Source organism: Tupaia chinensis, unplaced genomic scaffold (assembly GCF_000334495.1).
Source record: "Tupaia chinensis unplaced genomic scaffold, TupChi_1.0 Scaffold138060_1, whole genome shotgun sequence".
NCBI lineage: Eukaryota > Metazoa > Chordata > Mammalia > Scandentia > Tupaiidae > Tupaia > Tupaia belangeri.
This window is the reverse complement of record NW_006197961.1, coordinates 198,785-200,356: the sequence shown is the minus strand read 5'-3', so window position 1 is coordinate 200,356 and position 1,572 is coordinate 198,785. Positions and strand designations below refer to the sequence as shown.

General features: G+C 62.3%; 1 protein-coding gene across 1 annotated transcript in view; it reads right to left on the bottom strand.

Annotated features, from left to right (window-relative positions):
- WDR83 (WD repeat domain 83) overlaps positions 1-1,572 on the bottom strand; it is a 6,586-nt gene that overhangs the window by 4,666 nt on the left and 348 nt on the right. The window contains exons 2-7 of the mRNA XM_006160988.3: positions 1,535-1,570; positions 1,347-1,452; positions 1,095-1,143; positions 865-991; positions 290-357; positions 91-199 (exon numbers count right to left, since the gene is read on the bottom strand). Coding sequence (XP_006161050.1) covers positions 91-199; positions 290-357; positions 865-991; positions 1,095-1,143; positions 1,347-1,452; positions 1,535-1,570 — 495 coding nt within the window. The remainder of the gene's footprint in view (positions 1-90; positions 200-289; positions 358-864; positions 992-1,094; positions 1,144-1,346; positions 1,453-1,534; positions 1,571-1,572) is intronic.

The following is a 1,572-nucleotide window of genomic DNA, read 5'->3' as shown; positions in this document are numbered from 1 at the left end:
GTGGAGGGTTAGGGGGGTGGTCGGGGTGGGGGCGTGGCCACTGGAGGGCGGGGTCCCAGGCGGGGCGGGGCCTCTATGGCAAGGACTCACTCTCCCAGCAGCTCTCCCGTGTCTTTGTCTAGAAGCCGCAGTGTGGAGTCCAGGCTGGACACCAGGGTGCACTGCCCATCCCGGCTGAAACAGGTGCAGGTGATGGGGCCTGAAGAGAGGGGCAGGCAGGTGAGTGAGGCTGGGTTTTCCCAACTGCCCCTCACCCTCCCAGCCTGCCCCCTAGCCCGGCCACACTCACTGCCCACGTAGTCTGAGAAGAGCTGCCCCATCCTCAGGTCATAGCGCCTCACGCGGCCGTCCACGGAGCTGCAGGAAAGGGCCGATCCAGCAGAAGCCTTGAGTCTCCAGGGCTCCAGGTTGCCTGGGGGCCGGTAGGGGACTCCCACCCTCTAGGGGACTCCCACCCGGCAGGGCTCCGTGCACCCAAGTAGGATTCTGGGACACAGGCTCCGAGGCAGAGGCCAATTGGGCTCTAACGGTTTCTAAGCTCCACAGACCCCTTCTCAAAGCCTTCGAGCACTTCTTGACCCCCACACCCACCCTGCACGCTCCAGCTCTTTTCCCCACGGCTCTCAGAATCCTGCCACCTGCTCTCACCTCCAGTAGCGAGTGGACTCCTCCCTGCACTGGCCAGCACCACCGTCTCCCCCCACGACCGTTAGAGGGAGCTCTTCTGATATATCCAAGGGGAACTGGGTCCAGGACCACCCCCCACTTGTAAGTGGTGACAAAGGGAATAGATCCAAACCTTAAGCACTCAGTGAGTTATCTTCAGTAGCACCCAGGGAGAGGCAAAGGCCTGGCTCCACTCACCCTGCCAAGACCTCGTGGTCTGACACCTTCACGCTGGATATGCCGTCCCGAGCCTCGTCCAGCGTCTGCACTGGCTCAGGCTTCCGAGATCTGCAGTCCCAGCAACGGATGCTAGAATCAATAGAGCCTGTGAGGCCAGCACGAAGGTCAGGTCGAGTCAGGTGTGTGTGTTGGGGCGGGGCAGAGGCAGCACCCTGGTCCCCCCAGCTCCCCCAAGGCCCCAGACTCACCGGAAAGGATGACGGTGCCCTCTTCGTTAAACTGCACCGTGTTCACCTTCTGAGAAACAGAAATTGCCACTCAGGGGAGATGGGACTTTGGAGGATTGGAATAAAAGCAGGGCTCCCAGTGCAGGCTGAAGTTAAGGCTAGGGGTTGGGAGTGAAAGCAAGTAGAGTGCGAGCTAAGCCCTGCCAGCACCTACGTGCTATGGGTCCCCTCGACCATTCAGGTTCTAACGAGGGCCTCCAGGTTTGCACTCACCCCTGCGTGGCCCCGAAATTTGCGCACGACCTGCCCGGATGCCACATCCCACAGCACCACCGCCTTGTCCCCGCCGCCGGAGCAGAGATTGCTGTTGTCAAAGGAGCTGGCGGGCAGGAGATGGAAGCTCAGTGTCAACCCCGGATTCCAGCCTCGGCGCTGCCATCCCGGCCCGGCCCCCAGCTCACCCGGCCGCGTCCAGCACCTCGTAGCCGTGGCCGCCGGT